This window comes from Oncorhynchus gorbuscha, linkage group LG19, assembly GCF_021184085.1.
Source record: "Oncorhynchus gorbuscha isolate QuinsamMale2020 ecotype Even-year linkage group LG19, OgorEven_v1.0, whole genome shotgun sequence".
Classification (NCBI taxonomy): domain Eukaryota; kingdom Metazoa; phylum Chordata; class Actinopteri; order Salmoniformes; family Salmonidae; genus Oncorhynchus; species Oncorhynchus gorbuscha.
In genome coordinates, this window is record NC_060191.1 from 70,261,527 (window position 1) to 70,275,598 (window position 14,072).

The window sequence follows — 14,072 nt, forward strand, 5'->3', positions numbered from 1 at the left end:
AGACCAGTGATTTCAATAATAAACGTTTAAGAATTAACGCTTTCAGAATGGGATTAACCGACTGATGGAAACAGGTAGAGACCAGTGATTTCAATAATAAACGTTTAAGAATTAACGCTTTCAGAATGGGATTAACCGACTGATGGAAACAGGTAGAGACCAGTGATTTCAATAATGCGTTTGGAGATAACGCTTTCAGAATGGGATTGCGACTGATGGAAACAGGTAGAGACCAGTGATTTCAATAATAAACGTTTAAGAATAACGCTTTCAGAATGGGATTAACCGACTGATGGAAACAGGTAGAGACCAGTGATTTCAATAATAAACGTTTAAGAATTAACGCTTTCAGAATGGGATTAACCGACTGATGGAAACAGGTAGAGACCAAGAATAGCTTCTTCATTCCACCACGGCAAATCCACTGTCACACAGGGAAGGAATAAATATTTTACATGGGAAATGACCAAGGCAACAACAACAAAAAACTTTTCAAAATCTTTCCAAAATGTTTAAACTATTTATTTTAACATTTTGCAAACAAACAGCTGTTAAATATACAACTTGCACCATCATCATAATCATCATCATGTCTCATTGTTCAAGTAGAGAATGTAAAAAAAGCTGAAGTGCCTGTATTTACACCTGGTTTAAACTCCACCCCAAAAAACACATTTTGGTTTCATTAGTCCATTGTTGACATAGCAACAGCAATCAAGTTTTCAAGATACGTAACTTTCAAAATACAGAAACCATCCCCCGTATGAACCATTTAGCATCCATTAAGGAATGGCTCCATGGCCACGTTAAGGCCTTTTGGCTTCCACATGGACAAAGTGAGAGAGCAAATGAAAGAAATGAGAGGATCGTTAACATGAGATGCTCTGTGGAGATAGCATGACACGAGATGCTCTGTGGAGATAGCATGACACGAGATGCTCTGTGGAGATAGCATGACACGAGATGCTCTGTGGAGATAGCATGACACGAGATGCTCTGTGGAGATAGCATGACACGAGATGCTCTGTGGAGATAGCATGACATGAGATGCTCTGTGGAGATAGCATGATCCTGGTGAGAAAATAAAATGAGAAAAAAAAATCTCTGGCAATTTAATTATGATCTGGCCACCTGCAACTCTAAATTATCTCCCTCTTGAAGCAAGATTTATAAATGATACAGTCCCAGAAACAGAATCTGAACATTATGTGTACAAAGAGTTTCCTGTCCTCTGATAAAAGCCTGGGTTGGTGTGGTTAACCCCAGTCTATGTCAGGTCTTGAAGGTCTGGAGTATTAGGTTGGTTTGGTGGATGAGCCTGTTGGCGCTGACAAACACGTTTATCGCCCTGGAAACAAGCGGGACAGAGAGGGACACACATGGAAAGCAGAGTCAGTCACAGGAAACCATGGCAACGCTGGGATTGATACGGTGCTTTGATCTGTGGAAACGTCAGGCTTCAGAGAATCAACCCTAAATGTGATTTCACAATGGGTCATATTGAACCACCCTGAAAACAACAACTATCATTACTGCCACACAGTCACACATTCTACTAAGCAGTGCACCAGACCACAATAAACATAGAATGATATTGAATTCTGCTTATATCACACTATAAGACAATAAATAAAGTCAAAAAGATGAGACAAACGACCATTGGGTGCTTTTGAAGTGACAGGATGACGTGAAATGTGTAACACGTCTCCGCTGTGTCCTATATCAGCACCATGGACAGCCACTTATCAGCACCATGGACAGCCCCCCTAGACAGCCCCTTATCAGCACCACGGACAGCCCCTTATCAGCCCCTTATCGGCACCATGGACAGCCCCCTAGACAGCCCCTTATCAGCACCATGGACAGCCCCCTTATCAGCACCATGGACAGCCCCCTAGACAGCCCCTTATCAGCACCATGGACAGCCCCCTAGATAGCCCCTTATCAGCACCATTACAGCCCCCTAGAAAGTAAAGCAAAAGGTCTATCTGGCAATTAATATAGGCTACTGGGTATCAGTACAGTGCATTTCAAATGTCCTTTGCTTGATGATGCCTAAAGAATCATTTGGCTCTATGAGTAGCATGCGTTCAGCTGGAATACCTAAGGCCTGCGTTAGCATTGAACTCAATACAGACATGGGAACCAAAATTCCCCATCTGCAGTAACCGAGGATTCCACCCCCTCTCTTCTGTCATTGGGCTGTTGGGAGGACTGGTTGGGCTGTTGGGAGGAACTGGAGTTGGGCTGTTGGGAGGAACTGGAGTTGGGCTGTTGGGAGGAACTGGAGTTGGGTTGTTGGGAGGAACTGGAGTTGGGCTGTTGGGAGGAACTGGAGTTGGGCTGTTGGGAGGAACTGGAGTTGGGCTGTTGGGAGGAACTGGAGTTGGGCTGTTGGGAGGAACTGGAGTTGGGCTGTTGGGAGGAACTGGAGTTGGGCTGTTGGGAGGAACTGGAGTTGGGCTGTTGGGAGGAACTGGAGTTGGGCTGTTGGGAGGAACTGGAGTTGGGCTGTTGGGAGGAACTGGAGTTGGGCTGTTGGGAGGAACTGGAGTTGGGCTGTTGGGAGGAACTGGAGTTGGGCTGTTGGGAGGACTGGAGTTGGGCTGTTGGGAGGACTGGAGTTGGGCTGTTGGGAGGACTGGAGTTGGGCTGTTGGGAGGACTGGAGTTGGGCTGTTGGGAGGACTGGAGTTGGGCTGTTGGGAGGACTGGAGTTGGGCTGTTGGGAGGACTGGAGTTGGGCTGTTGGGAGGACTGGAGTTGGGCTGTTGGGAGGACTGGAGTTGGGCTGTTGGGAGGACTGGAGTTGGGCTGTTGGGAGGACTGGAGTTGGGCTGTTGGGAGGACTGGAGTTGGGCTGTTGGGAGGACTGGAGTTGGGCTGTTGGAAGGACTGGAGTTGGGCTGTTGGGAGGACCGGAGTTGGGCTGTTGGGAGGACCGGAGTTGGGCTGTTGGGAGGACCGGAGTTGGGCTGTTGGGAGGAGTTGGGCTGTTGGGAGGACCGGAGTTGGGCTGTTGGGAGGACCGGAGTTGGGCTGTTGGGAGGACCGGAGTTGGGCTGTTGGGAGGACCGGAGTTGGGCTGTTGGGAGGACCGGAGTTGGGCTGTTGGGAGGACCGGAGTTGGGCTGTTGGGAGGACCGGAGGTGGGCTGTTGGGAGGACCGGAGGACTGGAGTTGGGCTGTTGGGGGAACTGGAGGACTGGCGTTGGGCTGTAAACCAGTATGCGTGATATATTGTAAGGGTCAGATGTAAACCAGTATGGGTGATATATTGTATGGGCCAGATGTAAACCAGTATGGGTGATATATTGTATGGGCCAGATGTAAACCAGTATGCGTGATATATTGTAAGGGTCAGATGTAAACCAGTATGGGTGATATATTGTATGGGCCAGATGTAAACCAGTATGGGTGATATATTGTATGGGCCAGATGTAAACCAGTATGGGTGATATATTGTATGGGCCAGATGTAAACCAGTATGTATGGGTGATATATATTGTATGGGCCAAATGTAAACCAGTATGTATGGGTGATATATATTGTATGGGCCAAATGTAAACCAGTATTATTATTCAACCATGCTGGTCATTTATGAACATTTGAACATCTTGGCCACGTTCTGTTATAATCTCCACCCGGCACAGCCAGAAGAGGACTGGCCACCCACATATGCTCTCTCTAATTCTCTCTTTCTTTCTCTCTCGGAGGACCTGAGCCCTAGGACCGTGCCCCAGGACTACCTGACATGATGGCTCCTTGCTGTCCCCAGTCCACCTGACTGTGCTGCTGCTCCAGTTTCAACTGTTCTGCCTTATTATTATTCGACCATGCTGGTCATTTATGAACATTTGAACATCTTGGTCATGTTCTGTTATAATCTCTACCCGGCACAGCCAGAAGAGGACTGGCCACCCCACATAGCCCGGTTCCTCTCTAGGTTTCTTCCTAGGTTTTGGCCTTTCTAGGGAGTTTTTCCTAGCCACCGTGCTTTTACACCTGCATTGTTTGCTGTTTGGGGTTTTAGGCTGGGTTTCTGTACAGCACTTTGAGATATCAGCTGATGTACGAAGGGCTATATAAATAAATTTGATTTGATTTGATTTATGTATGGGTGATATATTGTATGGGCCAGATGTAAACCAGTATGGGTGATATATTGTACGGGCCATGGAAGAGAACAGCAGGGTAGAAACATGAAGGAGGAGGTTCTTACTTTCCATCTTTGAAGTAGGTTTTAAGTGTGTCGCTGAAGCTCTTTGAGTATTTCACAAACTCTTTCTTTTGGTGTTCCAGTGCCTGGAAAAACAACAGAGGAGTTTTACTCTTTCAGAAGATAACAGAGGAAAAACCACACAACGTCTGAAACTCTGCTGAGGGAGAATTAAAATAACAGATGTCTTAATTGGACTGTGTGTGTGTGTTCTCACCCGTCGGTTCTGGTACTGGTATTTTCGGAAGACAGTGTTGACCGTGTCCAGGAGTTCCTTCATGGCGCTGGCGATATCTCTGTGGACAATGAGTCCAAAAGCAGTCAGATATCCTGAACCATCTCAACTCTTACTGCTTCTTAGTCCAACAGCAGTCAGATATCCTGAACCATCTCAACTCTTACTGCTTCTTAGTCCAACAGCAGTCAGATATCCTGAACCATCTCAACCATTACTGCTTCTTAGTCCAACAGCAGTCAGATATCCTGAACCATCTCAACCATTACTGCTTCTTAGTCCAACAGCAGTCAGATATCCTGAACCATCTCACATCTCTCACTCCTTTACCTTCCCTCCATCCGCCCCTCCCTCCTCCCTAGAACCTCGTACTCCCTCTTTCAGTCCTCTCCCCCCTTCATTTAAATACTTCAGTTTCATAAAGCAAATGAGGGAAACATTTTTCATCTTTGTTCCAAATATACTTTTTTCTAAATCTCCCACTGAGTAAGTTACTTACAGAGTGACTCAACACAAATTGAATGAGAAAACTCGAAAAGTGACAGAAACAACCCAGAAACAACCCATGAAAGAATGTGTGTGTGTGTGTGTGTGTGTGTGTGTGTGTGTGTGTGTGTGTGTGTGTGTGTGTGTGTGTGTGTGTGTGTGTGTGTGTGTGTGTGTGTGTGTGTGTGTGTGTGTGTGTGTGTGTGTGTGTGTGTGTGTGTGTGTGTGTGTGTGTGTGTGTGTGTGTGTGTGTGTGTGTTCTAACTTGAGACAGTGTTACATTGGAAAGTACAGCACGTCAAACATTTGGACACCTACTCATTCAAGGGTTTCTCTTTATTTTTACTATTTTCTACATTGTAGAAATGTAGGCGTGGCCTTCTGGGTGGGCCGTGATTATTTAGTTAGTAAATAAGGAATCATGTAGTAACCAAAAAAGTGTTGAATCAAAATATATTTTAGAATTGAGATTATTCAATGTAGCCACCCTTTGCCTTGACAGCTTTGCACACTCTTGACATTCTCTCAACCAGCTTCATGAGGAATGCTTGTTCCAACAGTCTTGAAGGAGTTGGCACATATGTTGAGCACTTGTTGGCTGCTTTTCCTTCACTCTGCGGTCCAACTCATCCCAAACCATCTCAATTGGGTTGAGGTCAGGTGATTGTGGAGGCCAGGTCATCTGATGCAGCACTCCATCCTTCTTCTTGGTCAAATAGCCCTTACACAGCCTGGTGGTGTGTTGGGGCATTGTCCTGTTGAAAAACAAATGATAGTCCCAGTAAGCGGAAACCAGATGGGATGGCGTATCGCTGCAGAATGCCTTGACACTGACAGTGTCACCAGCAAAGCATCCCCACACCATCCCACCTCCTCCTCCATGCTTCACGGTGGGACCCACACATGCAGAGATCATCCGTTCACCTACTCTGTGTCTCAGAAAGACAATTGGAAGTAAAAATCATATATTTGGACTCATCAGACCAAAGAACAGATTTCCACCAGTCTAATGTCCATTTCTCGTGTTTCTTGGCCCAAGCAAGTCTCTTCTTCTTATTGGTGTCCTTTAGTAGTGGTTTCTTTGCAGCAATTTGGCAATGAATGCCTGATTCACTCACTTAGTTAACTCTAATGAACTTATCCTCTAAAGCAGAGGTAACTGAGTCTTCCTTTCCTGTGGCGGTCCTCATGAGAGACAGGTAACTCCAATGAACTTATCCTCTACAGCAGAGGTAACTCTGAGTCTTCCTTTCCTGTGGCGGTCCTCATGAGAGACAGGTAACTCTGAGTCTTCCTTTCCTGTGGCGGTCCTCATGAGAGACAGGTAACTCTGGGTCTTCCTTTCCTGTGGCGGTCCTCGTGAGAGACAGTTTCATCATAGCGCCTGATGGTTTTTGCAACTGCACTTGAAGAACCGTTCAAAGTTCAAAAAATGTACTTTTAACATGGCACACCTGTTAATTACAATGCATTTCAGGTGACTACCTCAGGAAGTTGGGGTGGTAGGCAGCCTAGTGGTTAGAGTGTAGAGGTGGCAGGTAGCCTAGTGGTTAGAGTGTAGAGGAGGCAGGTAGCCTAGTGGTTAGAGTGTAGAGGTGGCAGGTAGCCTAGTGGTTAGAGTGTAGAGGTGGCAGGTAGCCTAGTGGTTAGAGTGTGAAGGAGGCAGGTAGCCTAGTGGTTAGAGTGTAGAGGTGGCAGGTAGCCTAGTGGTTAGAGTGTAGAGGTGGCAGGTAGCCTAGTGGTTAGAGTGTGAAGGAGGCAGGTAGCCTAGTGGTTAGAGTGTAGAGGAGGCAGGTAGCCTAGTGGTTAGAGTGTAGAGGTGGCAGGTAGCCTAGTGGTTAGAGTGTAGAGGTGGCAGGTAGCCTAGTGGTTAGAGTGTAGAGGTGGCAGGTAGCCTAGTGGTTAGAGTGTAGAGGTGGCAGGTAGCCTAGTGGTTAGAGTGTAGAGGTGGCAGGTAGCCTAGTGGTTAGAGTGTAGAGGTGGCAGGTAGCCTAGTGGTTAGAGTGTAGAGGTGGCAGGTAGCCTAGTGGTTAGAGTGTAGAGGAGGCAGGTAGCCTAGTGGTTAGAGTGTAGAGGTGGCAGGTAGCCTAGTGGTTAGAGTGTAGAGGTGGCAGGTAGCCTAGTGGTTAGAGTGTAGAGGTGGCAGGTAGCCTAGTGGTTAGAGTGTAGAGGAGGCAGGTAGCCTAGTGGTTAGAGTGTAGAGGTGGCAGGTAGCCTAGTGGTTAGAGTGTAAAGGAGGTAGGTAGCCTAGTGGTTAGAGTGTAGAGGTGGCAGGTAGCCTAGTGGTTAGAGTGTAGAGGTGGCAGGTAGCCTAGTGGTTAGAGTGTAGAGGTGGCAGGTAGCCTAGTGGTTAGAGTGTAGAGGTGGCAGGTAGCCTAGTGGTTAGAGGAGGCAGGTAACCTAGTGGTTAGAGTGTAGAGGAGGTAGGTAGCCTAGTGGTTAGAGTGTAGAGGTGGCAGGTAGCCTAGTGGTTAGAGTGTAGAGGTGGCAGGTAGCCTAGTGGTTAGAGTGTAGAGGAGGTAGGTAGCCTAGTGGTTAGAGGAGGCAGGTAACCTAGTGGTTAGAGTGTAGAGGAGGTAGGTAGCCTAGTGGTTAGAGTGTAGAGGTGGCAGGTAGCCTAGTGGTTAGAGTGTAGAGGTGGCAGGTAGCCTAGTGGTTAGAGTGTAGAGGAGGCAGGTAGCCTAGTGGTTAGAGTGTAGAGGTGGCAGGTAGCCTAGTGGTTAGAGTGTAGAGGTGGCAGGTAGCCTAGTGGTTAGAGTGTAGAGGTGGCAGGTAGCCTAGTGGTTAGAGTGTAGAGGAGGCAGGTAGCCTAGTGGTTAGAGTGTAGAGGTGGCAGGTAGCCTAGTGGTTAGAGTGTAGAGGTGGCAGGTAGCCTAGTGGTTAGAGTGTAGAGGTGGCAGGTAGCCTAGTGGTTAGAGTGTAGAGGAGGCAGGTAGCCTAGTGGTTAGAGTGTAGAGGTGGCAGGTAGCCTAGTGGTTAGAGTGTAGAGGTGGCAGGTAGCCTAGTGGTTAGAGTGTGAAGGAGGCAGGTAGCCTAGTGGTTAGAGTGTAGAGGTGGCAGGTAGCCTAGTGGTTAGAGTGTAGAGGTGGCAGGTAGCCTAGTGGTTAGAGTGTGAAGGAGGCAGGTAGCCTAGTGGTTAGAGTGTAGAGGAGGCAGGTAGCCTAGTGGTTAGAGTGTAGAGGTGGCAGGTAGCCTAGTGGTTAGAGTGTAGAGGTGGCAGGTAGCCTAGTGGTTAGAGTGTAGAGGTGGCAGGTAGCCTAGTGGTTAGAGTGTAGAGGTGGCAGGTAGCCTAGTGGTTAGAGTGTAGAGGTGGCAGGTAGCCTAGTGGTTAGAGTGTAGAGGTGGCAGGTAGCCTAGTGGTTAGAGTGTAGAGGTGGCAGGTAGCCTAGTGGTTAGAGTGTAGAGGAGGCAGGTAGCCTAGTGGTTAGAGTGTAGAGGTGGCAGGTAGCCTAGTGGTTAGAGTGTAGAGGTGGCAGGTAGCCTAGTGGTTAGAGTGTAGAGGTGGCAGGTAGCCTAGTGGTTAGAGTGTAGAGGAGGCAGGTAGCCTAGTGGTTAGAGTGTAGAGGTGGCAGGTAGCCTAGTGGTTAGAGTGTAAAGGAGGTAGGTAGCCTAGTGGTTAGAGTGTAGAGGTGGCAGGTAGCCTAGTGGTTAGAGTGTAGAGGTGGCAGGTAGCCTAGTGGTTAGAGTGTAGAGGTGGCAGGTAGCCTAGTGGTTAGAGTGTAGAGGAGGTAGGTAGCCTAGTGGTTAGAGGAGGCAGGTAACCTAGTGGTTAGAGTGTAGAGGAGGTAGGTAGCCTAGTGGTTAGAGTGTAGAGGTGGCAGGTAGCCTAGTGGTTAGAGTGTAGAGGTGGCAGGTAGCCTAGTGGTTAGAGTGTAGAGGAGGTAGGTAGCCTAGTGGTTAGAGGAGGCAGGTAACCTAGTGGTTAGAGTGTAGAGGAGGTAGGTAGCCTAGTGGTTAGAGTGTAGAGGTGGCAGGTAGCCTAGTGGTTAGAGTGTAGAGGTGGCAGGTAGCCTAGTGGTTAGAGTGTAGAGGAGGCAGGTAGCCTAGTGGTTAGAGTGTAGAGGTGGCAGGTAGCCTAGTGGTTAGAGTGTAGAGGTGGCAGGTAGCCTAGTGGTTAGAGTGTAGAGGTGGCAGGTAGCCTAGTGGTTAGAGTGTAGAGGAGGCAGGTAGCCTAGTGGTTAGAGTGTAGAGGTGGCAGGTAGCCTAGTGGTTAGAGTGTAGAGGTGGCAGGTAGCCTAGTGGTTAGAGTGTAGAGGTGGCAGGTAGCCTAGTGGTTAGAGTGTAGAGGAGGCAGGTAGCCTAGTGGTTAGAGTGTAGAGGTGGCAGGTAGCCTAGTGGTTAGAGTGTAGAGGTGGCAGGTAGCCTAGTGGTTAGAGTGTAGAGGTGGCAGGTAGCCTAGTGGTTAGAGTGTAGAGGTGGCAGGTAGCCTAGTGGTTAGAGTGTAGAGGAGGCAGGTAGCCTAGTGGTTAGAGTGTAGAGGTGGCAGGTAGCCTAGTGGTTAGAGTGTAGAGGTGGCAGGTAGCCTAGTGGTTAGAGTGTAGAGGTGGCAGGTAGCCTAGTGGTTAGAGTGTAGAGGTGGCAGGTAGCCTAGTGGTTAGAGTGTAGAGGTGGTAGGTAGCCTAGTGGTTAGAGTGTAGAGGTGGCAGGTAGCCTAGTGGTTAGAGTGTAGAGGAGGCAGGTAGCCTAGTGGTTAGAGTGTAGAGGAGGCAGGTAGCCTAGTGGTTAGAGTGTAGAGGTGGCAGGTAGCCTAGTGGTTAGAGTGTAGAGGTGGCAGGTAGCCTAGTGGTTAGAGTGTAGAGGTGGCAGGTAGCCTAGTGGTTAGAGTGTAGAGGTGGCAGGTAGCCTAGTGGTTAGAGTGTAGAGGTGGCAGGTAGCCTAGTGGTTAGAGTGTAGAGGTGGCAGGTAGCCTAGTGGTTAGAGTGTAGAGGTGGCAGGTAGCCTAGTGGTTAGAGTGTAGAGGTGGCAGGTAGCCTAGTGGTTAGAGTGTGGAGGAGGCAGGTAGCCTAGTGGTTAGAGTGTAGAGGAGGCAGGTAGCCTAGTGGTTAGAGTGTAGAGGTGGCAGGTAGCCTAGTGGTTAGAGTGTAGAGGTGGCAGGTAGCCTAGTGGTTAGAGTGTAGAGGTGGCAGTTAGCCTAGTGGTTAGAGTGTGAAGGAGGCAGGTAGCCTAGTGGTTAGAGTGTAGAGGAGGCAGGTAGCCTAGTGGTTAGAGTGTAGAGGTGGCAGGTAGCCTAGTGGTTAGAGTGTGGAGGAGGCAGGTAGCCTAGTGGTTAGAGTGTAGAGGAGGCAGGTAGCCTAGTGGTTAGAGTGTAGAGGTGGCAGGTAGCCTAGTGGTTAGAGTGTAGAGGAGACAGGTAGCCTAGTGGTTAGAGTGTAGAGGAGGCAGGTAGCCTAGTGGTTAGAGTGTAGAGGTGGCAGGTAGCCTAGTGGTTAGAGTGTAGAGGTGGCAGGTAGCCTAGTGGTTAGAGTGTAGAGGTGGCAGGTAGCCTAGTGGTTAGAGTGTAGAGGTGGCAGGTAGCCTAGTGGTTAGAGTGTAGAGGTGGCAGGTAGCCTAGTGGTTAGAGTGTAGAGGTGGTAGGTAGCCTAGTGGTTAGAGTGTAGAGGTGGTAGGTAGCCTAGTGGTTAGAGTGTAGAGGTGGCAGGTAGCCTAGTGGTTAGAGTGTAGAGGTGGCAGGTAGCCTAGTGGTTAGAGTGTAGAGGTGGCAGGTAGCCTAGTGGTTAGAGTGTAGAGGTGGCAGGTAGCCTAGTGGTTAGAGTGTAGAGGTGGTAGGTAGCCTAGTGGTTAGAGTGTAGAGGTGGTAGGTATACTGTACCACACATACAGATACTGTACCAAACATACAGATAATGTACCACACATACAGATAATGTACCACACATACAGATACTGTACCACACATACAGATACTGTACCACACATACAGATACTGTACCACACATACAGATACTGTACCACACATACAGATAATTGTAAGGTCCCCCAGTCAAGCAGTGGATTTTCAAACAAACGATTCAACCACAAAGACCAGGGAGGTTTTCCAATGCCTCACAAAGACCAGGGAGGTTTTCCAATGCCTCACAAAGACCAGGGAGGTTTTCCAATGCCTCGTAAAGACCAGGGAGGTTTTCCAATGCCTCACAAAGACCAGGGACGTTTTCCAATGCCTCACAAAGACCAGGGAGGTTTTCCAATGCCTCACAAAGACCAGGGAGGTTTTCCAATACCTCACAAAGACCAGGGAGGTTTTCCAATGCCTCACAAAGACCAGGGAGGTTTTCCAATGCCTCACAAAGACCAGGGAGGTTTTCCAATGCCTCACAAAGACCAGGGAGGTTTTCCAATGCCTCACAAAGACCAGGGAGGTTTTCTAATGCCTCGCAAAGACCAGGGAGGTTTTCCAATGCCTCACAAAGACCAGGGAGGTTTTCCAATGCCTCACAAAGACCAGGGAGGTTTTCCAATGCCTCGCAAAGACCAGGGAGGTTTTCCAATGCCTCACAAAGACCAGGGAGGTTTTCCAATGCCTCGCAAAGACCAGGGAGGTTTTCCAATCCTCACAAAGACCAGGGAGGTTTTCCAATCCTCACAAAGACCAGGGACGTTTTCCAATGCCTCACAAAGACCAGGGAGGTTTTCCAATGCCTCACAAAGACCAGGGAGGTTTTCCAATACCTCACAAAGACCAGGGAGGTTTTCCAATGCCTCACAAAGACCAGGGAGGTTTTCCAATGCCTCACAAAGACCAGGGAGGTTTTCCAATGCCTCACAAAGACCAGGGAGGTTTTCCAATGCCTCGCAAAGACCAGGGAGGTTTTCTAATGCCTCGCAAAGACCAGGGAGGTTTTCCAATGCCTCACAAAGACCAGGGAGGTTTTCCAATGCCTCACAAAGACCAGGGAGGTTTTCCAATGCCTCACAAAGACCAGGGAGGTTTTCCAATGCCTCACAAAGACCAGGGAGGTTTTCCAATGCCTCACAAAGACCAGGGAGGTTTTCCAATGCCTCTCAAAGACCAGGGACGTTTTCCAATGCCTCACAAAGAAGGGCACATATTGGTAGATTGGTAAAATTAAAAAATAATAATAATATCCCTTTGAGCATGGTGAAGTTATTAATTACACTTTGGATGGTGTATCAATACACCCAGTCACTACAAAGATACAGGCATACTTCCTAACTCAGTTGCCGGAGAGGAAGGAAACCGCTCAGGGATTTCACCATGTGGCCAACGGTGACCTTAAAATAGTTACAGAGTTTAATGGCTGTGATAGGAGAAAACTGAGGATGGATAAAGAACATTGTAGTTACTCCACAATACTAACCTAATTGAAAAATAGGGAAGCATGTACAGAATAAAAATATTCCTGTTCGCAATAACGCACTACGTAAAACTGCCCTGAAAACAACGTGTCTGTGGAAAATCCACCACCCCGCCTCATATGTCCAACCATGGTGGTGGCATCATCATGTTATGGGTATGATTGTTATCGGCAAGGAGGACTAGGGTGTTTTTTAGGATAAAAATACGTGGAATAGAGCCAAGTACTGGCAAAAAATCCTAGAGGAAAACCTAGTTTAGTCTGCTTTGCAACAGACACTGGAAGACAAATTCACCTTTCAGCAAGACAATAACCTAAAACACAAGGCCAAATATACACTAGAGTTGCTTACCAAGACGACCTTGAATGTTCCCGAAGTGGCTTAGTTACAGTTTTGACTTAAATCTACTTGAAAATCTATGGCAAGACTGTCCAGCAATGATCAACTTCACAGAGCTAGAAACATTTTAAAAGAAATATCCAGGTGTGGAAAGCTCTTACAGACTTACCCAGAAACCCTCACAGCTCTTACAGACTTACCCAGAAACCCTCACAGCTCTTACCCAGAAACCCTCACAGCTCTTACCCAGAAACCCTCACAGCTCTTACCCAAGAAACCCTCACAGCTCTTACCCAAGAAACCCTCACAGCTCTTACAGACTTCCCCAGAAACCCTCACAGCTCTTACAGACTTACCCAGAAACCCTCACAGCTCTTACAGACTTACCCAGAAACCCTCACAGCTCTTACCCAGAAACCCTCACAGCTCTTCACAGCTCCCAGAAACCCTCACAGCTCTTACAGACTTCCCCAGAAACCCTCACAGCTCTTACAGACTTACCCAGAAACCCTCACAGCTCTTACAGACTTACCCAGAAACCCTCACAGCTCTTACCCAGAAACCCTCACAGCTCTTACCCAGAAACCCTCACAGCTCTTACCCAGAAACCCTCACAGCTCTTACCCAGAAACCCTCACAGCTCTTACCCAGAAACCCTTACAGACTTAACCAGAAACCCTCACAGCTCTTACCCAGAAACCCTCACAGCACTTACCCAGAAACCCTCACAGCTCTTACCCAGAAACCCTCACAGCACTTACCCAGAAACCCTCACAGCACTTACCCAGAAACCCTCACAGCTCTTACCCAGAAACCCTTAGACTTACCCAGAAACCCTCACAGCTCTTACAGACTTACCCAGAAAGACTCACAGCTCTTACAGACTTACCCAGAAACCCTCACAGCACTTACCCAGAAACCCTTACAGACTTACCCAGAAAGAATCACAGCTCTTACAGACTTACCCAGAAAGACTCACAGCTCTTACAGACTTACCCAGAAATCCTCACAGCTATAATGGCTGCCGAAGGCGATTCTAACATGTATTGATTCGGGGGTGTGAATACTTATGTAAATTAGATATGGCTGTAATAAATTGGAAATGAATATGCTAAAATATGTTTTCCCTTTGTCATTGTGGGATATTGTGTGTGGATGGGTGAGGAAAAAAATACATTTAATCAATTTTGAATTCAGGCTGTAACAACAAAATGTGGAATAAGTCAAGGGGTACGAATACTTTCTGAAGGCGCTGTATATTTAGTATTCAAACAGGAGCGAGGGCGCTCTCATCACTGTGTGTGTGTGTGTGTGTGTGTAACTATAGCTGAGCTTTTCAAGCTGTGCACAAGAATTCATTACTACCATCAATCAGGCCATGCAGGAGAGGAAATTCTATCCTGGTGGGAGGAAATGTCTCACAGGAAGAGAGGCTGTTAAATTTCTGGAGAAACAGTGCCACCATGAGGAGACAGAC

The 14,072-nt window shown here is 47.9% G+C and overlaps 1 protein-coding gene across 1 annotated transcript in view; it reads right to left on the reverse strand.

Moving 5' to 3' along the window:
* Nucleotides 1-456: 456 nt before the first annotated feature.
* LOC124006278 (programmed cell death protein 10-B-like) overlaps nucleotides 457-14,072 on the reverse strand; it is a 29,480-nt gene continuing 15,864 nt past the window's right edge. The window contains exons 4-6 of the mRNA XM_046316198.1: nucleotides 4,436-4,514; nucleotides 4,222-4,304; nucleotides 457-1,348 (exon numbers count right to left, since the gene is read on the reverse strand). Of these exons, the coding sequence (XP_046172154.1) occupies nucleotides 1,273-1,348; nucleotides 4,222-4,304; nucleotides 4,436-4,514 (238 nt within the window). The 3' untranslated portion in view covers nucleotides 457-1,272. The remainder of the gene's footprint in view (nucleotides 1,349-4,221; nucleotides 4,305-4,435; nucleotides 4,515-14,072) is intronic.